Source organism: Camellia sinensis, chromosome 6 (assembly GCF_055761805.1).
Source record: "Camellia sinensis isolate YWXY chromosome 6, ASM5576180v1, whole genome shotgun sequence".
In the NCBI taxonomy this organism is placed as follows: domain Eukaryota; kingdom Viridiplantae; phylum Streptophyta; class Magnoliopsida; order Ericales; family Theaceae; genus Camellia; species Camellia sinensis.
The window spans coordinates 180230364-180255289 of record NC_138966.1 but is presented as its reverse complement, the minus strand read 5'-3'; the positions used below and the strand labels follow the sequence as shown (position 1 = coordinate 180255289).

Genomic DNA, 24926 nt, shown 5'->3' with positions numbered 1-24926 from the left:
CTCTAGTGCCACTGACCTCTTTTGTGACAATCAGAGTGCTATTCAAATTACTCACAATGATATTTTTCATGATCGCACCAAACACATTGAGCTTAACTGCCACTTTATTCATTAACACGTCACTCGTGGTACTATTCATCTCTATCCGATCTCTTCTGCTGATCAACCTGTTGATATCTTCACCAAAGCTCATTCTCTTGGCCGTTTCATTGACTTTGTTTCCAAACTCCAGTTGGTTGATATTTATCCTCCTTAAGTTTGCCGGGGGCTGTTAATGTATATAATAATATTGTTAATGTATATAATTATATAATTGTTAATAATGTATCAGACCTACTGTTACTATATATATAAAGTATAGACTATACAGATAGATGGTGGAATCTTTCGGCTGGCCCTTTCCCTTTCGGCGCCACTGTGGCATGATAATGCTTGTAATGTTCTCTCCTATATAATGGAGAGTGTACCTCTTTCTTTATATATCAAATATACAAGAGTTCTATTTTCTCTATTTTTTCTTTCATCACTTTTTTTCTTACAATCATTCCATCAAAACCAAAAAAAGCTAAAGTTCTTTCCAAACGAAACTAATTTAGCTTGGCTAAATCAGTCAAAAAGGTAAAAAAATCATGCTAAATTAGCTCTCCCCAAACGAAGACATAGTATTATTTTCTTATATAAACTCAAAAAGAAGAAATTATTCAACTAGTCGTGTTCCAAGAAAGCAAATTTGTAAAACAAATTACTTGAGTTTGTCCGGTGGGTCGAACATGAACTAAGGCCTCGTTTGGGAACAGGCTAATTTAGTAACTTTTTGGCTATTTGGCTAAAATATGAGCTAAAAAAACAAAAATGCTAGAGCCCCCAAAAATTCTACCAAAAGTTTTACCAAATGTCTTACATGGGTGTGGGACCCACATGGGACCCACATTGTGTGGGTTCTACACCCATGTGAGACATTTGGTAAAACTTTTGGTAGAATATTTGGGGTCTCTAGCATTACTCCTAAAAAAAATTAGTATGTTTGGGATGACTTTTTGACTTTTTACGAAAAGATGTGCAAAAAGTAGAGAGAAAAGAGAATTTTGACTTTTTGGTATGGGTTGTTTGCTTTTTGGCTAATTTAGTAATTTTTTGACTTTTTGATTAAAAAATTCGATTGCCAAACGAGGCCTAAGTGTGTTGATCGGCAAGGATGCCATTTAGAGAGAAAATCAACAAAGACAAAAAAACTAAGAGCATATGAAATTGTAGATTCCAAGGTATTTACAATCAAATACAACGTTTGAATGGGACATAATCACATCAATTTCATCTAAATGTAACTGCTTGAATCGCATAAACAACTCAAAACTTCCCTATTGAGGTCATGTTGAAATGTCGTATTATAGAGTTAGATATATATATTTTATGATCGCTTATTTTTTTATAAATTATTTATTACGATTGACATAATGTATTAACAAGAGAATCTTTTATCAATCGGCAGAAGCAATTTGTATTTGCAATGACAATTGACATTCATATCCAATGACCAGATTCTATTTTATTTTTTTGCGAGGCATATCCAATGAGTGGTTGATGATACCGTAAAATCTTTTATTTGGGTTAACTTTGTACTCTTTTCTCGTTCTTGCATCAATGGAATTTTCTTTTGTAGATAAAAATTAAAAAAAAAAAGACAATCTTAATCCCTAAAGTATACGTTAGTTTTCATTTTAGTTTCTTAAGTTTCAATTTTATCATTTTGATCTTTAAAGTTGACAATTTAAGTCAATTTGCTCCAAAGTCTAACGTCTGTCTATATTGATAATAGAAATATGGATAAAAGACAATTTTGGTCCCTAAAGCATGAGTTTCTTATCATTTTAGTCCCTCAAATTTTAAATTTGGTCATTTTGAACATCAAAATTGTCAATTTTAGTCAATTAGTCCTAGTTCAAATTGATAACATTGAGAAACAAAATGATAAAATTTAAAACTTGAGAGACTAAAATGATACGAAACGCATATTTTAGGACCAAAATTGTCTTTTATCTAAATATAAAATATTTTTTCTGTTATCAATGTAAACCGATGTCAAAGATAGGGCTAAATTGACAACTTTAAATATTAAAATAACAAAATTAAAATTTGAGTAACTAAAATGATAAAGAACACATATGTTAAGGATTAAAATTTATCTTTTATCCCAAAACAAATGTGTAGTAGAAGAACTCTTTTGATTGTTAATCTTTACTCTTTTGCCTAAGTTTTTTATTTTACTTCTTTTTTTTTTTCTTTTTTTTTTGTTAGTTTAGTTTTTAGATTGTTTTGCTTCTTGTGTTCTGGTTTTGGTTGTTGCTTCGGGGGTATCAATAAAATTTTCTTTCACGATAAAAAAATATATCAGTAGAAGACCGCTTTTTGATGTTGGTCTTTACTCTTTTGCCCGAGTTTTTGTTCGCTTGCTTTTTACTAGTTTCTATTGTTTTGCCTCTGGTGTTTCGGGTTGTAGCCCCTTGTGGCTGCTACCTTTCCTCTTATTTAGCAACTAAAAAAAAATTCCTTCTGAACTAAAAGACAAGGCACAATTGAAATATTAAAGATTAAGGCACTATTGGTTTGGGCGAAAATATTTTTTTATATTTTTTGATATTTGATATAATAAAAATAAAAATTAATGAATTTTTTTTTTCATGATCAATGAAAAATAAGCTTATTTAGATAGAAAATATTTTTCATCTTTAAAAGTTGGAAAAAAAATTTATTATGTCACCACACCATCACCACTTTCACTTTCACCCCTACACCACTATCACCATCACTGGGGCAATCACTACTGACATCACCCTACCAGCATGCTACTACCTTCACTTCCACCTCCACCTCCACCTCCACCTTCGTTTTACCACCACCACCACCACCACTATCAAATATAGAAAAATATTTTCTCAAACAAATAAAACATAAAATGATATCGTTTAAAAAGTATATTTATTTTATTTTCATGTGTATGAGTACAATTTTGGCACATATTTGATATATAGGACTAAGCACAGTTTAAATATTGAGAACTAAAATAATATAGAAAGAAAAATGCTTGGGAGCACTAATTAGTGCTCCCACTAATTAGGTGACAGTGGGTCCCGCCAGTAATGATATGATGTTTTGGTCTTGGAGTTGTATTTTTTTTTTTTTTTTACTTTTTTAATGTATTAGTGCTATTAGTGGTGATGTTTTTAGTAGAATGAATCATTATTGATATAGAAAATAGAATGATCTAAATAAATATATTTTTTAATTTTTTATGAAAAAATATGTAAAGAAATAGGGAAGTAATTTGATCCTAAAAAGATAAAAAAAAATATGCTGCCGTAGATATGCCAAACAAGCTCTTAGTCCCATTCATTTTACAACTTTATTCTCATAAAAAAAAAAAAATACATTAGTAACCACAATGTGTTATCTATTTAGTATTTTTGATAAAAAAGGAATTACAAAACACATTTTGGGGGTTATTTTTTCTCTTAAAGGGGATTTTTTTTTTAGGGTTTCTGATATTAAGATTTTATAGCATAAAGGACATTCAATATTCTTATAATGTTTAAGGTCCCTCAAATCGATCTAGAGAAAATTCGATCCAGAGAAATTTCAACTCAGAGAAATTTCCATCCAAAGAAATTCCAAACCAGAGAAATTTGAAATTTCTCTGGTTTGTTCAATTTTTTTGATTTTCTATGTTTTGAAATTTCTCTAGGGTTGAATTTTCCCTAATTTGCTCACAAATAACTATGTGATTTGCTTACAATTTTTTCTGTATTATTTGACTAATATTCTCTGATTTACTTATAATTTTCTCTATGTTTTAACCAAACCAGAGAAAATTGTGTCTGTTACTTTTCTGTGTTAATTTTCTCTGTGTGATGGCCAGAGAAATTTGTTGATTTTCTCTGGCCAAATCACATTCTCCCACTGTGATCAAATCACACATTCAATTTCAATCCACAATTTCAAGTAACCAAATCCATAATCTAAAAACTCAAAATGAATTCAAACATTATCAAAATTTCTAACATCGACTGTCTTCAAACAAACACCTTAAACTCCATCAACAAATCTCTCTCCATCAATGCCAACTTCACCAACGCCTCCGCTGCAGTCGATCCAGAGAAATTTCAAACCATTTCTCTAGTTTGTTCACTTTTTTTGTTTTCTTTGCTTTGAAATTTCTCTGGGGTTGAATTTTTTCTAACTTGCTCACAAATATCTCTATGATTTGTTCACAATTTTCTCTTTTTATATTGATATTGCTTTGTGGAAGTTTGAGACCACCAAATTCTACTGCATTGTCATTGATGCTCCTGGCCATCGTGATTTCATCAACTCCACCACTGGTAGTTTTGAAGTCGGTATTTCTAAGGATGGTCAGACACCTGAGCAGCATGCTTTGCTTGCCTTCACTCTTGGTGTCAAGCAAAATATGGGAATTTCTCTAGCCTTTTCCAAAGAAATTCTCTAGATGAGAATTTCTCTGGAGAGAATGAGAGATGAAATCGAAATGCTTGAAGCTTAGTGAAACGGCGTAGAGACCAAGTAGCGAGAGAGAGAGAGATGAACAAACGTTCATTCAAAATTACCCAGAGAAAATTGAATAACATAGAATTTCTCTCTGCACAGAGTAATCATTCTCTCTCACCAATGCAATCTTTGGTCCAGTCTCTGGGTGAGCCCAATTAGCCTTTCCTACCACTATAATATGTGATCCCAATGTCAACCCACGTGGAATCACCATGATTCGACCTCTCTGTTTGAATTCATTGCCTGAAATCAAAATTGAATGAATACACGATTTAGATAAATTCTCTTCCATATTTTCCAATTTGAGTAAAATTGTCCCAGATGAAATCTCTTCCCAGAGCTTCTTTCCCACCATAAAAGCATGGTTTGCCATCTTGTGAAGCTTTGAGAACTGTGATCTTGTTCAGTAAAGAGAGATTCAACAAAAGGCTTGATGATGGAAGTAAAGGGAGGTTTGGTGAGGTGGGAGGAGCTAGAAGTAGTGGCGGTGGAACAGACGGAGCAGACGAAAGAGTTGGGGTCACCGTCGGCGAAGCTAGGAGGCCATGGACGACCTTGAACCTCGCTGTAAATAGAGACAGCACGGCCGGTTAACGCCCGAAGACTTTGCAGCGAAAAAATCGCCGTTGGATACCAACCCAGCTGCCATTAATGTAGAAAGAGAGCGAGAGAGAGAGAGTGAGTGAGAAGAGAGAGACCAAACTTAGTTTTTGAAGCCCTTTCGTTTCTTCTTAAATTTCTCTGTGATATATGAGTTTGGGGTTGAAGGACCTTAGACATCATAAAATAACATTATGGATCGCTTCCATTATTAAAAGTGGAAGAGGGACCTTAGACTAATTTTCTATTAATAAAAGTGAGTTAACATTATACCAACTCTATGTTATTGATTTCAATTACCACATGATATTTTTGGATTACTTTACAAAAATTAATTTTCATGAACAAACCATTTTAAAATGAAAGGTTTATACTGAGTGGTGTTATTAAAATTTTCAATTTATATCAATGGTCCATGTAGTTTACCTCTTACGTTAACTTGTTTCTTGTAATTTTAATTGTATCAATTTTACTTTTTGATTTTTCACATTAAGCAATTTAGTCTAATTAATTTTTTTGTCAAAAAATTTATATGAATTTTCTACTTTTATATTGTGAGTGTTTGAAAAGTGGTTATTTTTTAAACTTTTTTACTTTTTAACTATTTTAATAGTTATTTTAATTTTTGTATTTAGGAATATGTGATAAATTTTTATTTGAATTGTTATATTGAAAAATGTGTTTGAAATGATGGTGGAATATAAATTTACCAAACTGTCCTTCCCGTAATTCATAAAACAACAATGATTCATCCCACTAAAAACATCACCACTAATAGCACTAATACATTAAAAAAGTAAAAAAAAAATACAACTCCAATACCAAAACATCACATCATTAATGGCGAGACCCACTGTCACCTAATTAGTGGGAGTACTAATTAGTGCTCCCAAGCATTTTTCTTCATAAAAACAAAAAAAAGGGGACAGATTTCCATGTGGCTTCGCTTTAGGGACCACCGCCTGTCATGTGTGAATTTCAGAAGCAACAGATTGAAACTAGTAAATTAATTAAGGCTTTGTTTGGGAAGACTAAATAAGTTTATATTTTTTATCTTTTTATCTTTTTTAAGTCACATCAATCAACATCTCTTCTCTATTTTTCTATACATCTTTTTATAAAAAGTCAAAAAGTACATTTATTTAGAACATCCCAAACAACCTCTAAGTTGATATTATCAATGGACATTTTTATAATAAATTTTGTATATTAATTAATAAAAAGTAATACTATATGTATTAATTGGTGTATTAATTAATGGGTGTTTGTTTAGGTTTTTTTAGTCAACTTATGGCTTTTGGCTTTTGAAAAGCTATTTTGGACTGTTTGATTAAACTTATTTCAAACAGCTTTTGATTCTAACAACTTATTTTAAGTCAAAAAAGTTGATTCTGAGAAGTTACTCATCCCTTACTTCTGATTATCAGTTTCTGCTGTAGACATGTTAATTTACGGTTAAACTCTTAGATTTTTTTATTTTTTATTTTTTTTTAAATAGAAAAAGACCCAAATGAACTATAGAATATTATTTTTTTTTATGAGAAATATAGACAAGTAGTGAATAACAAAAAATAAAAGTTAATTGAAAAAACTATTTCACAGCTTATTTAACAAATACTACTCAGTAACATAAATTTATAATTCAACAGTTACACCAAGATTAACAGCTTTTGATTAAAGTCATAATCTATAATCTGGCCTTGTCTGACAAGTGATGATTTTAGTCAAAAAGTTAAAAAGTCACCAAAAAAAATAAAAAAGTCAACAACTTATACAAAAAAGTTAAAGATTCCCTTTTCTCTTTACTTTTTGCACATCTTTTCGTAAAAAACTAAAAAGTCATTCAAAACATACTAAGCCTCCGTTTGGGAAGTGGGTTGGCTTTTCAGCTTTTTGATTTTTTTGGCTATTTTAGCATGGGCTAAAAAGTTTGGTTTGGGAAGTGCTTTTTGGCTTTTTGACTTTTTTGACTTTTTTTGTGAGAGAAGAATGTAATGATTATGGGTTGGATGTGATATTTTGTTTTTTGTGGCTAAAATAGCCTATTTTGTCTTTTGTGGCTAAAATAGCCAAAAAAGCCCCGTTTAGTTCTTGCCAAACGGAGCCTAAGCCTCCATTTGGGAAGTGGGTTGGCTTTTTGACTTTTCGGTTTTTTTGGCTATTTTAGCCTGGGCTTAAAAGCTTGGTTTGGGAAGGACTTTTTGGCTTTTTGGCTTTTTTGAGTTTTTTTGTGAGAGAAGAATGTAATGATTATGGGTTGGATGTGATGTTTTGTTTGTTATGGCTAAAATAACCTATTTTGTTTTTTGTGGCTAAAATAGCCAAAAAAGCCTGCAAACCCACTTGCCAAATACAGGCCTCCGTTTGGGAAGTGGGTTGGCTTTTTAATTTTTTAACTTTTTTGGCTATTTTAGCTTGCGCTTAAAAGCTTGGTTTGGGAAGGGCTTTTTTACTTTTTGGCTTTTTTGAGTTTTTTTGTGAGAGAAGAATGTAATGATTATGGGTTGGATGTGATATTTTGTTTGTTATGGCTAAAATAGCCTATTTTGTTTTTTGTGGCTAAAATAACCAAAAAAGCCTACAAACCCACTTGCCAAACACAGGCTAATTTTTTTTTACCTCATATTTTAGCTAAAAAGTCGAAAAGTTACCAAAATAGTATGATCCCAAACGAGGCTTCTGTTAAGCTATAATCTATAATCTGTTTTAACAGCTACACAAAATGGGATCTTAGTGTACCAATTAATGATGTGGTACAATTTAAGAGGTTTTTAGAATTTGTAATGTGATTAATAAGTTTGGTTAATAATAATATCATAACTAGTGTTGGTACACTAATTAATATATTAATTGGTACATATAATACTACCGATTAATAAGTCAACAAATATTAATACCAACAAATCTCAGTATAGAAATAAATACTCAAAACTTGTTATTTCCTCTTCACCAAAATATTAATTTTATTATGGGGTTTTTTTTTAAGGTCCCTAGTATTAACATTTTCTAGCATAAAGGACACCAAATATTTTCATAATGTCTAAGGTCCCTCAGGTTGATCCAGAGAAAATTGGTCTAAAGAAAATTAGTCCAGAGAAAATTGGTCCAGAGAAAATTGATCCAGAGAAATTTCATCTAGAGAAATTCTAAATTTCTCTGGATTCAACCCAGAGAAAATTCAAATTTCTCTGGGCATTGTGAATATATATATATATATAACTATGGCTGCCAATTAGGTGGAAGGGGAGAAAAGGGAAGAAAAGGGAGAAGGTATGGAGGAAGCTGCTGTGAGGAGGGGGGAAAGAAAAGGGATTCTGTTTCTCTGGACTCCCCAAACCCAAAGAAATTCTCAGACATACATTTTCAGATATTCTCACACCCAGAGAATTTCTCTGGACTCCACAATCCAGAGAAAATTCCCAGCCAGAGAAATTCTCTCAACCCAAAGAATTTCTCTGAGCATGACCAGATGCATCATAGAAAATTCAATCGAAATCAGAGAATTTCTCAGGTTCAAATCAGAGAAAATTCAATCCAATTATGAGAATTTCTCTGGTCCAAACCAGAGAAATTCAATCAAAATCATAGAAAATTCAATCTAAATTAGAAAATTTCAAGTCTAAACCAGAGAAAATTCAATCCAAATCAAATCAGAGAAATTTGATCAATTTCATTGAGTGTACCACGAAAACAAAACAAACAAACAAATTTCACTGGGTTTTCTTCAAAAACTACATATAACAATACCCATCAATTTCTTCTCATCAAAGAGAAGATCAACAAGACCAACAACGAAATGTGAAATCAAAAAGCAACAGTGTTTTATGGTGTCTTACCTCATATACTCATGTGGGTTATCTCCAGAAATTGTCAACTCTAGAAATTAATATGATATTTTCCCAAATTCACAAAATATTATAATAACTATCTCTATAACACAGTCCAACCATTTCTATGTGAACTTCAACCCCAATCTCTATATATATATATCACACATGTACTTAGCAGAGAAGCCTTGACCGATTGGTTTCTACAAAGAGGAGGTTGAAGAAGAGAAGATGATGAAGATGGCTGAGACTTCCACCTCACTACCATCAAGCGGCCGTGCTCGGCGACGACAACAACAGCGGCGACGGTGACGATGAAGACAGCCACGACATCAAGGCAACTCGACCGTCAGCGCTGATTTCAGCTTAGATCGCAGTGGTCAGACTGAGATCGTGATGGTTCGTAGCTCAGATCGCGGCATTCCGACCATTGCCGACCAGCTCCACACCATTAACACTAACAAAGGGGTTGTTTGGTGCAAAAAGAGAGAGGAGAGAGAATGAGAGAGTGAATGTTATATATGGGTATGGGTGAGGGAGGACCTTAGACTACAAAAGAATAGATTGTGGACCTAATCTATTACTAAAAGTTGGATAGGGACCTTATACCGATTTTCCCTTTTATTATTCGGAGTTTTATTATTCGAAAATATTAGTCTCATTTTAAAAATTAAAAAAACAAATATTATAAATTTTTTTACCTTTCTTTCAAATTCATTAATAATACAAAAAAATATAATTATTACAATTATTATATTTTATATTTTATATTTTATAATATATTATACAATTAGCCTCATTTTATATTTTATAATTATTATACAAAATAATTATACAATTAGTCTCATTTTAATTATACAAATGGCATAATTTTGCTTCCTTTTAATTACTCTCATTTAGTCTCATTTTAAGTATACAAAATAATATAATATTTTATATTATATATTCTGCTTCAGGTCAATTAAATTTTATTATATATTTTGCTTCTGAAAATTGAATAATTATTTTATACAGAAATAAATAATATAAGTTTACATTTTATATTTTATATTTTACCTTTCTTTTAATTTTATAATTATTACAAGTAAAGAAATAAATATAATAATATAATTATTAAAAAAAATACAATTTATTATTCAACTTTCACCTTCACTTCTATCAAGGTAGAGATGATAGGCCTTTGACACATGTCTCGTTTGACGAGCGCTGATTTTAATTGAAAAGTTACGGAATTATTAAAAAAAATTAAAAAATTAATAACTTATATTAAAAAGTTTAAGATTTATTTTATTTTATTTTTTATATATTTTTTTATAAAAAATTAAAAAATTATTCTAAATATATTAATTTTTTATATTATATTTTAATTAAAAAATTAAAAAAATTATTAAAAAAATCTATCCTCCAACGAGACCTCAGTTGTCCTTTCGATTGGTGAATATGAACAACAAAGGGTAAAAAAATCTTTTTATCCAGTTAGTGACATACAACTAGCCACACTGTCTCTCCCTCAGTTACAATAAACGATTCACACTAAAAATATCATCATTAATAATATTAATGTATTAAAAAAATAAAAAAAAATAAAAAATAAATACAATTCCAAAACTAAAATATCACATCATTAATGATGAGATCCACTGCCACCTAATTAGTGAGAGCACTAATTAATACTCCCAACCATTTTTCTACGATAAAAGCTACTGACTTTTTTTCAAATTTGAGGCTACCTAGCCCGTCAACCGTGATGGATCTAGGGGCGGCTCACCTCTCAAAAATTTAAAAAATATTATATATTATATTAAAATTTTAAAAATTCACACTCTAAATTTTTTTTTTTAAATAATTACAAGATTATATTAAATAAAATTATAGAATAGGCTCCAAACAGATGATCCTGAATCCCTCCATGTATATGAGGAGGCCGTAGGAGGCACCCTTTTGAGCTCAAAAAAGAAAACATGGCTATCTCCACCACCACTCTCCATACCTGCACAGTTCAACACACTCGAATCGCCATTAACAGACTCCTCAACATCTTCCAATTGACAGCAGTACTAGCCAGGCTCTACTACCGAATCTCCCACCTCTTCCTCGGCGACGTACCGGTCTTATCATGGGTCCTCATCACCATCTCCGAGCTCCTTTTCACCTTCCTATGGATCCTCTCACAGGCCTTCGAGTGGCGGCCCGTGGTTCGCACCGCCCACCCCGAAAACCTCCCCGCTGGAGTCGAGTTTCCGGGGGTTGACGTGTTCATATGCACCGCTGATCCGACGAAGGAGCCCACTCTGGAGGTGATGAACACGGTGTTGTCGGCCATGGCGCTCGACTACCCGCCGGAGAAGCTTGGCGTGTATATCTCTGATGACGGTGGTTCGCCGTCCACGTTGTATGCTGTTAAAGAAGCTGGTCGTTTTGCTAAGTGTTGGCTGCCGTTTTGTAGGAAGTATGGTATCAAGATTAGGTGCCCCGAAGCTTTTTTTTCACCATTAGGGGATGGGGAAAGGCTTTGGAGTGAGGAATTCAAAGCTGAGGAAGAAGAGATCGAGGTAGGATTAGATGATGATTTTCAAGTAATTCGTATAGTTACATATTGGTCAATATATAAAAAATAAAAAACAAAATTCAACTGATATATTAATAAATAATAATTTAAAGCTTAAAATTTCTCAATATATCGACTGATATGATAAGCTGATATTTAAATTACGAGGTAATGATAGGTATCATAAATTTTTTTTTATGAAAATAATTATAAAAGTTTTGTGATCCTCGAATTACACTTAAAATAAAGCACTATACACTAATCAAATCAAAGTAATTCAATCAAAATAATCTAAGGGTCCGTTTGGGAAGGGTTTTTTCGGGTTTTTTTTTTTTTGGCTATTTTAGTCACAAAAGATAAAATACGCTATTTTAGCCACAAAAAATAAAATATCACATCCAACTCATAATTATTACATTTTTCTCTCACAAAAAAAGTCAAAAAAATCCTTCTCAAACCAAGCTTTTTAGCCCAGGTTAAAATAGTTAAAAAAGTCAAAAAGTCAAAAATCCAACTCACTTCCCAAACGGAGGCTAAAGATGATAAATTTTTCATAAAAAAAATTTCATGAACACTAACTTTTCCCTTTAAATTAGGACTGATCTAACTAATTTCACATTAATTCCCCATATACAAAGTTTTCATCCTACATGTATTGAGTGATTTTCAGGTATAAACGTGGTTTTAAATCGCTGGCCCTGTTCGGCAATGACTTTTTTAGCTAAAATAATTAATAAAGATAAAATAAAATAAATTAATTAATAAAATAAAATATTATATCCAAATCATAATCATTTTATATTTTTTTTTTCTCATAATCATCAAATTAACTAAAAAAAAAGTTAGCAAACTTTCCAAATATAACTTTTTTTAGTCAATTTAAAAAATCAAAAATTAACTAAAATAACTAATTTTTCAAACGAGGTACACATAACAATATCGGTCGCCGTTCATCAACATTGGGTGTATCTTGTGATACATATTGAAAATCGGGTATGCAATTGTAAATTTTCTAAAATCATTAACAACCCCTTGATGTACACATTTTTACCTTTTTAAGATCAATTAATCACATTTAAATCAATAATTTATTATACAGAAGCCATTATTTATTTATTACAAACTAGAGTTATAATGTATATGAATTGATTTCAACTTTTTATTTTGTTGTTACAATTATTATAAGTTTTAACAAACAATCTTTTTAAAATTAATAAATTTAATAATATGTTTTGGTCAATTAATTTAGTTCAATTATTACCCGAAATGGTTAATATTTAAATCTTTATTTATTTTATTAATTTTTATTTTAATAAAATAATATTTATTTTTTTATAATATTAATATTAATATGAATGATGAATGTGAAATTGTTGAATATTTATTGTTTGTGCAGTCAGCATACAAATTATTCAAGCAAAATGTGGAGAAAGCTGAAGGATCTGGTGCCATAGTTGTGCACGATAGACCTCCTCATATTGAGGTATGTGATGGTATTGAATCAAGGCGACCTTTGGAAATAGGGCCTTTCTTATATTGAAAAAAAAAAAAAATCTCTGGGACCTCTATCCTTGTAATCTCTAGGGAAATTGACAACATTACTTCTTATAGGACCTCTTTCAACTAATAAATCTTTGAAATTTTGATCAATCTTGTCCCAATTACTTGGGTCATTAATATTTAAAGGTCCATATTCAACATTAAAATCTTCACTTTCAATGGGTTCCTCATTCACCAAATTTTCATTTTCATTCTCATTCAAACATTCAATAGGCTCTTCAACACTCAAATCTTCATTATCATTCTCATTATATTGATTAAGTTCTTCAATTACCAAATCTTCATCAACCAAACATGAACATTCTATTTGTTTCTTGCTACCAAAAAATTTATCAAGCGCTCCCGATTGAGATTGAATAAAATTTTCTAATTTTTATTTTTATTTTTCTTTTTTCACATCCAGAAATATACTTCCTAGGAGGCATGACTACTCTATATAATCACAAATCCACACAAATTCACAATCATTGATCTCTGCAAATAATATACTTTAAGAATTAGAGCATAACAAAAATTATTGAATTCCACTAAAGCACATAAATTAGGTAGTTTTCTAATTTAAAGAACAAATTATATAGGGCAAGAAATTAGGAGGAAAATTAAGGGGAAAATTAGGGCAAAAACTTCCTCCATTTAAATGTGATATATATAGAGAGAGAGAGACTCACGATTTTGATGCCTAAAATTGTTAATGCTCAGCGTCCGCCAAATATGGAGGAGAGGAGAGGACTGAAGGTTTCATTAGTCCAATGCGAGAGAGAGATTAGTCCAATACGAGAGAGAGAGAGAGATGTTTTTCTTTCCATGTTTCTTTTCTTTCAGTGACCCACGTTCTTAGCCTCAGGGTGGATATTATAAATTATAATGTGTTTTTTGCTTTTGGGCCCATGTCAGTTGGGCGTCTAATCTATCATGATATTTTTTTTTAGGCCCCATATACAATTGGGTTTATAGTGTTTGGATTTTTTTTTTTTTATATCTAAAACACAAAATCATATTTTGGGACCCTATTTTTAGCCCAAATCTGGGGGCCTAAGGCGCAGGCCTCTTTGGCCTACCCTCAGGGTCGGGCCTGTTTGGGCCTATGTAAGTTGGGCCTCTAATCTATCATAATATATATTTTTTTTAGGCCTCATATACAATTGGGTTTATAGTATTTTAAATTTTTTTTTTTTTATATCTAAAACACAAAATCATATTTTGGGACCCTATTTTTAGCCCAAATCTGGGGGCCCAAGCCGCAGGTCTCTTTGGCCTACCCTCAGGGCCGGGCCTGTATTGAATAATTCCCAATTAATTTTTCTAAAAATTTAAGTTGTTAGGAAAAGAGATAAATTTATTATTTTATATTCTCAATACAGTCACATTAAATCCCATAATTGAAATGAGAATGTTGATTGTATTATGTTGCATTGATGTTAAAAAGGGTGTTGAGTCCTAGTAATAGCAATGAAAATGATGTTTGTTTATAAAATTGTTGTCTTTTAAATGATCTTACTATGGCCTAGTTTAATTGGCAGAGCCTAACAACCATAATAGATGGCAAGGATTTTTAATGAGGTTTGGGAACAGGCTTTTTAGGGGTTTTTTTAATTAAAATAGGAGATAAAAAAAAATCATGATGTTTGGGATGATTTTTTTTACAAAAATATGTGAAAAAGTAGAGTAAATAGAAAGAAATATTTGACTTTTGAGTAGTAATTGATTTTTTGGTTTTTAGTTACTTTTTAACTTTTTAAATTTATTGCCAAACGTGCCTAATAAACTGAGACATTGTAAATTCGATTTCACTTAATGTTGTGTTTAATCTTAATTGATAAACGTATGCTACTATGAGAGAGAATGTTATATATAAATGGATTTTGACTAAATTTTATTTAACTAGACACGAAAGTAATGGGACTTACATTAATTAATATGTGTGAACCTAGGAAGCACGGATACGGATACGGATACAGATACGATACGATACGATACGGCGATACGACAAAATTTGAAAAATTAGGATACGGGTACGGCGGGGATACGTTCGTAAAAAATATTATTTTAACAATTTTTAGTAATGCAGTATGCATAAAAATAAAACTTAAAGCAAAAGACAACTTGATAAAGAAGAAAGATTCCTACAAAACTAAGAATCTTCAAGGTCAATAGCTTCAATTTGTTCTTCTTCATCAGTGAATATCACAAGACCTTAGCTAAAGCCAAAGCCAAAAAACCATTCTTAAATAAAAATTTCAGCAAATATACTTTTTTAAGTCATCAATGATAGCCTAGGAAGCACGGATACGAATATGGCGATATGGGGATGTGGATATGGCGATATGTCAAAATTTGAAAAAGTATGATACGGGTACAGCGGGGATACATTCATAATTTTTTTTTTTTTTTTTTTTTTTGTGATTTTAATAATGTAATATGCATGAAAATAAAACTTGAAGTAAATTAATAAATAAAGAGAGGGATTCCTATTAACCTAAAAGTGCTTAAACATTCATAAAACATCCAAAACTAAAAGCAAAAGCAAAAGCAAATGCAAATGCAAATTAAATATCATCCTTACATGCCAACACCAAAAAAAGAATGGGAGCAGAGAGACGAAACGTGAGAGAGTGAAAAAGCGAGAGAGAAGTGAGAGAGACAACAAGGATACATCAATTTGACAAATTCTATTACTTAAGCCCTCACTATATTCCTCTTATGAAAGAACTAAACAAAATATTATAAGTAATATGTAACTTCGAGTATCCGATACTTCAAAATTAATAAAATATTAATTAAGAAGTATCCGATACTTTTAAGAAGTATCTGATACGTATCCGCGAGTATCCGAGGAGTATCGGTATCCGATAAGTATCCGATACGGATACGTCACCCTTTTTGAAGTATCCGTGCTTCATAGGTGTGAACACTCATTATCTTTATGTTTAGTGATAATAAATCGGATAAATAATTCATTTTGTATAGTATTTTCTTTTTGCTTCAACATGGAAGTGAATATATTTGGTAGGACAAATTAAGCAGACAAATCAATGTTAGGAAAGCCAATGCAATTCTGTAGTAATCAAGTTTGATCTTGATTAACGTAGTTAATACATAGTTATTAGCTAAAAAAGACCACAAATTAAGGGAAAATTTTGAAATCTCTAAACACTTACTTGCATTTTATTTGATAAAAAATTAACCTCTGTAAAAGACACGTGTCAACATTCTTCCAATTGCACATCATTTTTAATTTTAAATGACAAGTTTATTTTAAACAATTCATTTGATTTTTGCAAGGCATGACAAAAAGTATTGACAACATGGCATTGCATTTGAAAACTCAACAGTTTGTGTGTGTATCCTTATAGAATTTTACCTTATAGCATTGTGCTAGTACTCTGTCCTGTAGAGTAATATGTTATCAGCTAAATGTAATGCTTGCAAATTTTTTGCTTACCATCAACATAAAAATATAAGATTAGTGAAAATTGATATATCATCTAATTAATTTGGTTATTATGTTGTAGGTAATTCATGATAATAGAAAGGATGGAATTAGCAATGATGACCAAGCTAAAATGCCTCTTCTTGTCTATGTATCTCGAGAAAAAAGACCATCTCATCCTCATCGTTTCAAGGCTGGAGCCCTCAATGCTCTCGTACTCTCTCTCTCTCTCTCTCTCTCTCTCTCCATATATATATATATATATATGTCTCAAAATTAACCATTAAAGTTTTACCACCTATGTTGCACAGCTTCGAGTTTCTGGGATAATGACCAATGGCCCATATGTGCTAGTATTAGACTGTGACATGTATTGCAATGACCCAACATCAGCACGACAAGCAATGTGCTTCCATCTTGACACCAAGATCTCTCCCTCTCTTGCGTTTGTACAATATCCGCAAATGTTTTACAATGTTAGCAAGAATGATATCTACGACAGCGAAGCAAAATCAACTTATATGGTATACAAAACCTTTAAAATGATTCCTATTCATTGCTTATCAACTGCAACATTAAAGCCAATTAAAGTGTAGCATTTTCCCACGACATGATTTAATTTTTCAATCCAATTTCAGTTGAAGTGGCAAGGCATGGATGGGCTAAGGGGCCCTCTGTTCACTGGTACAGGCTATTACTTGAAGAGAAAGGCATTATATGGGACTCCTAATCAAGAGGGTATGCCTATATTACCTTTTAGAGTGTTATTTTATATGTGTTTATTTACTTAACAATTAGCATAGTTAGAAACAGGACACACACAACTTCTATCACAACTGGACATCAAATTACTGAAGACTTGGCCAACTTCTTTTATTAATGTTCTTACTCTTACTTATTCATTATCTTGGGTCTGTAGATGCTTTTCTTCATGAACCACAAAAAAATTTTGGTTTGTCTAGCAAATTCATCGCTTCACTAAAAAGTTCAAATCATCAAGACACTAGTGGGAAGGAAATTCAATCAGATGCAATTGTGGATGAAGCCAAAAATTTGGCGACTTGCACCTTTGAGAAAGGCACAAAATGGGGTCAGGAGGCAAGTATTGAATCCTCCTACAACTTTTTTCTTTTAAAACTTTTTATGGGTTTGGGAAAATTAGTACAGTATTGAATAACCCTAAAAGTTCTTATTTGCTTGGGTAACAGATAGGCTACTCTTATGTTAGCTTGTTGGAGAGCACGTTCACTGGGTATCTATTGCACTGTAGAGGATGGAGGTCTGTGTATCTTTATCCAAAAAAGCCATGTTTCTTGGGTTGCACCACTGTTGACATGAAGGATGGCTTGCTTCAATTAATGAAATGGAGCTCTGGATTGATTCAAGTTGCTTTGTCAAGGTTTAGCCCTTTTACGTATGGTATATCAAGGATGTCTATTCTTCAGAGCATGTGCTACGGATTCCTCACATTTTCCCCCACTTACTTCTTGGCCAACTGGTTACATGGAATCGTCCCTCAACTATGCTTTCTCAGTGGCATTCCCTTGTACCCAAAGGTATATATTTTCTTGATATTCTTTCCTTTTATTTTCCTAATTTAATACATTAAAAGAATGGTTCCACAATCGGTTAATTGTCTTATGGTTTTCTTTTGAAGTTTGATTATGTGATATTTCAATTATTGTTTAGGTGTCAAGCCCGTGGTTTGTAGTTTTTGCAGCTGCATATGCATTTTCTGTTTGCCAGCATCTATACGAAGTCTACTGTACTGGTGGCTCGATTAGGACATGGTGGAATGAAGAAAGAATTGGGGTAATGAGGGCTGTAACAGCATACTTCTTTGGGTGTCTGGATGTTGTAATGAAGAAGTTAGGTGTTGCCAAAGCGAATTTCAGGTTGACAAACAAAGCCATTGACAAAGAAAAGCTCGAAAAATATGAGCAAGGCAAATTCGACTTCCAAGGGGCTGACAAGTTCATGGTTCCCTTGATAATATTAACCGTGTTGAACTTGGTTTGCTTCATTGGTGGAGTGAAGAACGTCATTTTTGAGGGGAAATTGGAGGAGTTGTTTGCTCAACTTTTGATTTCCTCTTGGATTCTATTAATCACTTATCCTGTGCTTGAAGAGTTCATTCCAAAGAAAGGCAAGTAAAAGAGCTTGGAGGTCTTTTATTGTTGCACAATGGAGGTTGTTATACTTGTTTGGAAGTAAATTAACGTGTTTTGAAATGTTTTGACACAACTATTGATGTGTGTAGTGTTGTCATTTCTAAATTTTATGGAATTTTATGTCTGTTCCTTTATCAACATGACTGGAGATACGTGTGTCCATTATGAAAGAAGCATTCAATTCCACCTATTGACAAACAGGGGAAAGATGATTCAATAATACAAGAAGACAGACACCATTGCCTTCTATAGGGGTTTAAACCATCATTAGCATTATAAGATTACACTTTTATTCTTTTCTTTTCTTTTTTCTATTTTTTTAAAAAATATATGTCTTTAATATAATGTTGATAATTAGGTTGACACATTACATAAGAAGATAAAATGGTAGAAATAAATATATGTTTTTTTTATAGTGAGTTTTAATTATGAATTTAAAAAGAAGTTTCAACAATAAAAAGAACGAGTGAGAAAAATAAAAAGTAAAAAAAAATTATTCACAATTTTCTTACTTTTTATTTTTTCTTTCCAACCAAATCATGAACCAAATTTATGAAACCATGTCCCTAAACTCTGATATTTAAAAAACAATAAAAATAAAAAAAATAACCCTTTTATTGCCTTTATTAGATAGACATATTTAATACACGAGTAATACTATGCTACAATATATATATATATATATATATGTATATGTAATTTTAATACATAATGATGTGATTTATTGTGGATCTTTCACTTCAAAATAAAATACCATTAAATAGATTTATTTACAATAATCATATTGAAACATCATTCTTGTCAAGTTTTTTATGTATGAATTTTATACATATTTAGGCCAAGTTTGGGAAGATCCAAAAAAGTCAAAAAGTCAAAAAGTTACTCAAAAAGCTAAAAAGTTAACACTATTCACCAAAAGTCAACAATTACGGCTGCACAACTCCCAATTCAATTTTTTCCCTACAAATCAATTTTTACAATTTTTTATTACACATTTTTCAATAAAAAGTCAAAAAGTTAACCCAAACATCCATATTTTCAACCTCAATTTTTTAGTCCAAAAAGACAAAAAGTGCACTTTTTTAGTCTTCCCAAACTTGGCCTTAGATAGTAAAGGCAATAATTATATCTGGCTAAAGACCAAATTACCCTTTTTCTTTAATTCCTTCTATTTAGATATTTTTATAAATTTTACCTAATCTTTAATCCAATTACATTCTTCAGGGCAACAATATGCATGTGTATATATCATTTATATATATATATATTAATAAATATTATTATTATCATTTTTTTTACGACATGATATTACACAAATATTATTATATCAATAAATATATTTTTTTGTCACAAAAATTAGTTGTTGTTGTTTTTGTTTTTGTTTTTGTTTATTGTCTTCTCTAAACTTTTTTTAAAAAATTACAAATTTTTAAATGATGACATTTTGTGACTTTTAAAAAAAAAAAAATTAAATACACAAATATAAAATAATTTTATAAGATTAATCAACGAAGATATATGAATTTAAAATACACAAATATAAAATAATTTTATAAGATTAATCAACAAAGATATATGAATCCAAAAACAAATGTTGCAACATCACCAATCAACCTGTTCACTAACCTGTTCACCAGTCTCTCAAGTTCAAAATAACGAAATCTCGAAGAAGACTTTTCCCCTTTTATTTGAGAAGTTAATGGTTGGTTTCCACGTGTATTGTGATTGGTAGAGCAATGAAGATTTTGTATTGGGAGATTGAAAAACAAGGACAGATATGAGAGTTTATGATTGACTTATGTCTAGTTTGGTTTTGGCTTTTTTAGTTGGCTTTTTGATTTTTTTGATTTTTTTAGTCATTTGGTATTTTTGTTTAGTTTTTTTGATTTTTTGACTTTAAAATGACAAAATTACCCTTAGTATAGAATGATGTTTTTTTGACTTTTTGTCTTTTGTGATTATATAGAAGAAAACCAAACGAAGGCAATATATGGTCATGTGATGTTCCAGGACCATCAAATAATTTTTCTTTTTATATTTTGGAGTGTCCTCAATAAGTGTACTTTTTGTCTTTTTAGACTAAAAAGTTGAGGAAAAAAATATAATTGTTTGGATTAACTTTTTGACTTTTTATGAAAAAACGTGTATTAAAAATTATATAAATTAGTGTGTAGGGAAAAATTAAAATTAAGAATTATGCAGCCGTAATTTTTGACTTTTTATAAATAATAATAACTTTTTAATTTTTTAAATAATTTTTTAATTTTTTGATTTTTTTATAACTTTCCAAACTTGACCTTTATGTTAACTTCTCTGTGTGAATATGAAAAGAAGTTGAAAGGTTTAGAATGGTGGAAAATGCACACAAAAACAAAAGAGATAAAATGACAAAAAAAAAAAAAAAATTGATTAAGGTATTTTGATCACCTTAATTTTTTATAATTAGATAGTTATCACCTTTACTATTTTTCATGATATTAGAGTTAGGTAGGCACATTAATATAGAGAGTTATATTTTTTTATAATTAGATGTTAATTAGATTTGATATTTGTGAGAAAAAAATAAAATAATTATAAATTTAGTATAATAATATTTTATCTTATAATTATTTTAATTTATTTTTATCTTTTAATAAACTTTAACAAAAAAAAAAAAAAAATCCATTTTTGACTTTCCAAACACCGACTAAAATGTTCAAACTTTTCAAATTTCCCCCCCCCCTCTCTCTCTCTCTCTCTCTCTCTCTCTCTCATCTTCTTCAGTTCTACACTTCGCTGAGTAGTATCTGTATCTGCATAACAATGGAGGAAGAAGCCTCCACCTTGAAGCTAATCATGGAGAAAGGCCCTCGAGAGGGCGAAACCCTAGAATACAGACCTGGATCCGTGATCCGAATAGGCAGAGTCGTCCGTGGCAACACATTCGCCATCAAAGACGCAGGTATTTCTTCCAAACACCTCTTGATCGAATCCAAATCGGGCAAATGGGTCATCACCGACCTCGATACCTCTAACGGCACCGTTTTGAACGGTTCACAGCTCCAGCCTCTGAGCCCCTCCGATCTCGGCGATGGCGACACCATCAAGTTCGGCGAGTATACCTCCATTAAGGTGAAGATTGAGGTCAAGGGCGATGATAATCGGTTGCGGCGAAACCCTAGAAATCGAGCGGCTAAGGAGGAGGAGGAATCGTGTGGTGTGGGTGTTGTGGCAGAGAAGCCGAATTTGAGTTCGATTGGTGATTGTGGTGCGTTAGGGTTACGGTTTGATGGACAATTGGTGAATAAGACGGAGGTTGCGGCAGAGAATAAGAGGCGGCGAGGTCCTCCAAGGAGAGGTAAGGCTGTGACTACTGAGATTCAAGAGAGATTATGTGAGGTTGAGAACATTGGTGCAGAATTGGGGAAAGAAGTGGTGGTGGTGGAAGAGAAGAACAGACGGCCAGGTCGGCCAAGGAAAGGTAAGGTTTTGAAGAGTGAGCCTGAAGAGAGCTTGTGTGAGATTGTTGAAGTTGAAAAATTGGACAATGTAGGTCCAATTGAGCCAAAACAGGGGAGGCAACGGCAAGTGAGTACTAGGAGGACTTGCAGTTCGAAAAAGGAAGCTAATTCAAGTCTAGATGGAAATGGGTGTCAAGAACTAGATCCTTCAGCTCAGATTGTTGATAAAAAGACCGGAGGGGGTATGAGGGATGAGCCATTGAAGAGCGTTGAGAATGAGGTTTTGGAAGAAAGAGGAGATGTGAAGGAGTCAAATTTGGGGCAAGAAGACTGTAAAAAAATTAAAGAGAATTCACTGAATGAGGAACCAGAAGCTGTTCAAACTGTTGTATTGGAGGATAAGGAGGTTGGGGAGAATGCAGATTTGGGGCAGCAAGGCTTGAATGAGGAGGGTGGTGTTGAGGCTGGAGACGGGCCAGATTTGGAGAAGATGACTCTTGGGGATTGGTTTGATTATTTGGAGGTGTATTTGCCGAAACAGATATATGATGAGACTGAAGAGATAATTTTGAGAATGAAGCAGAAAGCAGAGAAATTTCACGAGTTTGTTTTGCAGCAAAAGAATGATAAAGAGAAGGGTAAGCTGCCTATGGGGTAGGTGGAAGATTCGGAAGAGCACTTTGAACTATCTGGTAATTGACAACTGAATTTCTCAGCTTCTAATGTTATATTCTAGATATCCTTCTACACCTACTAGATAGAATTGAAACTGCTTTCTGATTAGCAATTAACACATAATTTTTATAGTACGATGATAGAGCTACATTCATATGTTAAGAACAATTAGAAACTGCATTATTGTATAATTCTGTTTATGGCAAAAGTGATGGTCTATATGTTGCACCTGAGTTAGTGTTCTTCATGATTATCTAGTTGCTTGTTCTTGTTGTTCATTTATTTATTTATTAGAACTTGTACCAACAACAAGGGAATTTTTTTTGTGTCAGCAGAAGATACTAATCAATTACTTTTAACAGGCTCATAGGAAAAGGTCAAATTTTGCTTAAATAGGATGGGATCAAATACAGCTCCAGGTCTTGATCAATGGTCGATCTTATTAATGGGTAAAGAAGCTTAATGAAACCTTTATCGTTCTTATACTGAAGAAACCTAATCCTAGTTTGGTAATAAATTATCAACTTATTATCCTGTGTAATGTGATTTATAGTGTGGCTACAATAGTCAATAGGATGAGGCCTTTGTTAAATATGTTTGTTTTTCCTTTTCAAAAGGCTTTTGTTCCGAGCTGAAATATCAGTGATAATGTAATGTTGGCTCATGAGTTCTTACATACCAAATGTAATCTGATTGTTACTATATTTTAAGGTGTCACAAATTTCCTATTTTAAGCTTGTTCTAGGAATGTATTTTTACTTCTGTCATCAGAGTTTTAGTCAATGGAACCCCATCCTGGCCTTTTAAAATGGAAATAGGTTTGCAGCAAAATGACCCCTTTTCCATTTAACTTTTTAGTTTAGCCATTGATTCCCTTGTTTGAAATGTTTAGGAGGCAGAACATGAACAAATTTTTTACACCCTTAAGGCATCCAGAAATGGTCCATCGATTTCAATCCTATTTCTTGTGGAAAATTGTCTCATAGTTTCTGAGGCTAGAGAGGATTCAGTGAGCTAATTACATATTATTCTAACTATATTCTCTATCCTTAAGTCAAACTTTTATTTGTAATAAATCTACTATTTTGTTTTTGTCCCCCTATTCTTACCTGTTAGGCTAACTACCACTGCTATACCAATTCCAATTTGAGCTGTGGATGACTATCCTTTTTGGGCTCTTCACATGATGAAAACTTCAGTAATTTATTCACCCAAAAAAAAACAAAGGAAAAAAACTCAAGTAATTCAGTTATAAAGTTCTAACAATATATGGTTGGTGCCAAGAAAATGCAAGCCTCCTCTTCCAGCTCTTCCTTGGAATGCCATATGATAAGTTAAACTAGACACTAGGATTAAAATGTTCCTTTGGTTCCTTCAACATGAGAGGTTACCTACAAACTTGGTTCTCCATGAATGACACATGATATAATCTCAAAATTCGCTCTGTGTAGATCTGGCTCTGAAAATACTACTCACATTCTGTCTTTCGTCATGGCCGAGGAGCTCCAATTGTGGCTTTTTCAAAATCCATGGGGCAAAGTTCAAATGCTATGGCTGAGATTTGGGCAGTGAGAGAAGGGATTAGACATGCTCAAAATCAAGGCTTTCAGAAGCTGATCATTGAAACTGATTCTAAAACAGTTTTTGCTGCTCTTTGCAGGAAACAGGTTAGCAATAGCAGGCTGAAGCAGCTGGTTATGGACAGCCTGGAGCTAGCTCAAGGTGTTTGATCCACTGCAAGTGCATTTTTCACCATTGAGAGAGCCAAATTTGTTGCAGATTCTAGGCCACATATGCATTCCACAACACATCCATACGTACGTGTTTTGGCTCATTCCCTCCTTTCTTGGAGCCACTTTTGTTGTGTGATGCGTTGGGTACTTCTCAGTTTAGATGTGTATCTGAAGTCTGACTATGTACTAAATTTCTCTTAAAATAAATAGAGCTGTAGAATTGCTTGTGAAGTGTGAACTAGTCTTAGTGCCATTAGTTATTGTAGTTATTCATATTAATTATGACAATATTCATTTGGTTTTCCATGCAATTTACTTGATTACAGATGCTCTTGACTTTCTTTCTCTTGTTTTTTTATTTTTTATTTCGGCACAAGGTAAG

The 24926-nt window shown here is 32.1% G+C and overlaps 2 protein-coding genes across 3 annotated transcripts; both read left to right on the top strand.

The window, feature by feature from the left end:
* The first annotated feature begins 10826 nt into the window (after positions 1-10826).
* Positions 10827-18866, top strand: LOC114259397 (quillaic acid 3-O-glycosyltransferase CSL1). Its single transcript, XM_028199411.2, has 8 exons — positions 10827-11539; positions 12932-13018; positions 16608-16739; positions 16837-17049; positions 17164-17263; positions 17445-17623; positions 17734-18081; positions 18215-18866. The coding sequence occupies exons 1-8, from the start codon at positions 10949-10951 to the stop codon at positions 18677-18679; spliced, it is 2115 nt and encodes a 704-aa protein (XP_028055212.2). The 5' UTR covers positions 10827-10948; the 3' UTR covers positions 18680-18866.
* Positions 18867-21365: 2499 nt separating this feature from the next.
* Positions 21366-24855, top strand: LOC114259398 (SMAD/FHA domain-containing protein). Of its 2 annotated transcripts, XR_003628255.2 has the most exons (3): positions 21366-22828; positions 23174-23260; positions 24472-24855. XR_003628255.2 is itself a non-coding variant. In XM_028199412.2 (2 exons), the coding sequence occupies exon 1, from the start codon at positions 21388-21390 to the stop codon at positions 22792-22794; it is 1407 nt and encodes a 468-aa protein (XP_028055213.2). In that variant the 5' UTR covers positions 21366-21387; the 3' UTR covers positions 22795-22828; positions 24472-24855. The 2 variants fall into 2 exon arrangements, 1 of the variants encoding a protein (XP_028055213.2); XM_028199412.2 differs by lacking the exon at positions 23174-23260.
* The last annotated feature ends 71 nt before the right edge of the window (positions 24856-24926 follow it).

Coding starts and splice junctions, on each gene's coding strand:
- LOC114259397 (XM_028199411.2), top strand. CDS start 10,949: ATGGCTATCTCCACCACCACTCTCCATACCTGCACAGTTCAACACACT. Junction 16,740..16,836: donor CTGGAGCCCTCAATGCTCTC/GTACTCTCTCTC, acceptor TATGTTGCACAG/CTTCGAGTTTCTGGGATAAT. Junction 18,082..18,214: donor GCATTCCCTTGTACCCAAAG/GTATATATTTTC, acceptor ATTATTGTTTAG/GTGTCAAGCCCGTGGTTTGT.
- LOC114259398 (XM_028199412.2), top strand. CDS start 21,388: ATGTTCAAACTTTTCAAATTTCCCCCCCCCCTCTCTCTCTCTCTCTCT.